The 1,090-nt window shown below is 40.8% G+C and overlaps 1 protein-coding gene across 1 annotated transcript; it reads left to right on the forward strand.

Annotated features, from left to right (window-relative positions):
- On the forward strand, positions 1-1,071 carry LOC121918810 (zinc finger protein 705F-like). Its single transcript, XM_042444792.1, has 2 exons — positions 1-137; positions 334-1,071. Exons 1-2 carry the CDS (start codon positions 18-20, stop codon positions 484-486), a joined length of 273 nt encoding a protein of 90 aa, XP_042300726.1. The 5' UTR covers positions 1-17; the 3' UTR covers positions 487-1,071.
- The last annotated feature ends 19 nt before the right edge of the window (positions 1,072-1,090 follow it).

The following is a 1,090-nucleotide window of genomic DNA, read 5'->3' on the forward strand; positions in this document are numbered from 1 at the left end:
GGTTTACTTTGGCCTGAATGTACAGAAGATTGACTTTTGTCTTCCTCTCAGGAGATAGAAGACTGCTGGAGCCAAGATGTACTGCTTCAGCTCTTCGTTCTGACACTCTGCAAATGGTTTCTGAGAGCCTAGATCAGGTAAGGGGCAGGATCTCTGGAGAGGACAGGTGGGGTGATCCTGGCCCTTCTTCTCCCTAGACATATTTTCTCTCTTCTTCTTTCCTTCCATCAGACTTTCCTGCCGTGGCATTTTTAACTAAAATATACTGAGAGCTGCCCAGTTTTCTGTTCTGAGGGGTTAATTGAGTTCTTGCTATCTTGTTTCTTCTCCTAGGTGATCTTTGAGGAGGTGGCCATTCGATTCAGCAAAGAGGAGTGGTCCCTACTAGATCCGGATCAAAGGGCCTTGCACAATGAAGTCATGGAGGAAAACATGGAACTTGTGACCTCTCTTGGTGAGGCTACTTCTTTTTCCTGGCTGATCTAGTTACTTTATAGGGACCTCTGTAGCCTCTTCCTGCTTTCTTGCTGTATTTCTGCCAGTTGAGTCATCTTCCATCTGCATTGGTTAAGGATGTGTTCCTTAGGAGAAACCTGAGAAGACTGATGCCCCAGTTCTTAGCCCTGACAAAATATTCCCACCCTATCAAGTTTTCATTTCAGCAGGATGGGCATCTTTCTGGTGCCTCTTCAAATGAGGGTTTTGTAGGGGTAATTTAAGTTTCCTAAGGTAAATTTCTGTAGGGGTAATTTAAGTTTCTTTGGTAAAGAAGCAAAACTATTTAAATATCAGAAATATCAAAGCTAAGCCTGTTAGAGTCTAGCTTTATATCTGCATAGTAGCAGAAATGTGCCTTTGTCTAAGTATGCTTTCCTAAGAACTGAGACTGACTCAAAAAACCCCAAACACCTAACTTGTAGGGTTTTTTTTATTAGTAAAATTAAAACAATACAGAATACATATTCATACATACATACCTCATTCAAACCTACCTCTTTATAGATTAACATGAACCATAAGAGAAGTAGCCTTTTGTAAATTCCTATATTCCTATCAATCTCCATTCTGCCTGCCTAGATATTTATCTACC

The sequence above is a fragment of the Sceloporus undulatus genome, unplaced genomic scaffold (genome assembly GCF_019175285.1).
Source record: "Sceloporus undulatus isolate JIND9_A2432 ecotype Alabama unplaced genomic scaffold, SceUnd_v1.1 scaffold_39810, whole genome shotgun sequence".
Classification (NCBI taxonomy): Eukaryota; Metazoa; Chordata; class Lepidosauria; order Squamata; family Phrynosomatidae; genus Sceloporus; species Sceloporus undulatus.

What these genes read in the sequence shown, in the direction of transcription:
- LOC121918810 (XM_042444792.1), top strand. Translation starts at nt 18, where the DNA reads ATGTACAGAAGATTGACTTTTGTCTTCCTCTCAGGAGATAGAAGACTG. An exon ending in TTTCTGAGAGCCTAGATCAG is followed by an intron (nt 138 to 333) that starts GTAAGGGGCAGG and finishes TTCTTCTCCTAG; the next exon opens with GTGATCTTTGAGGAGGTGGC.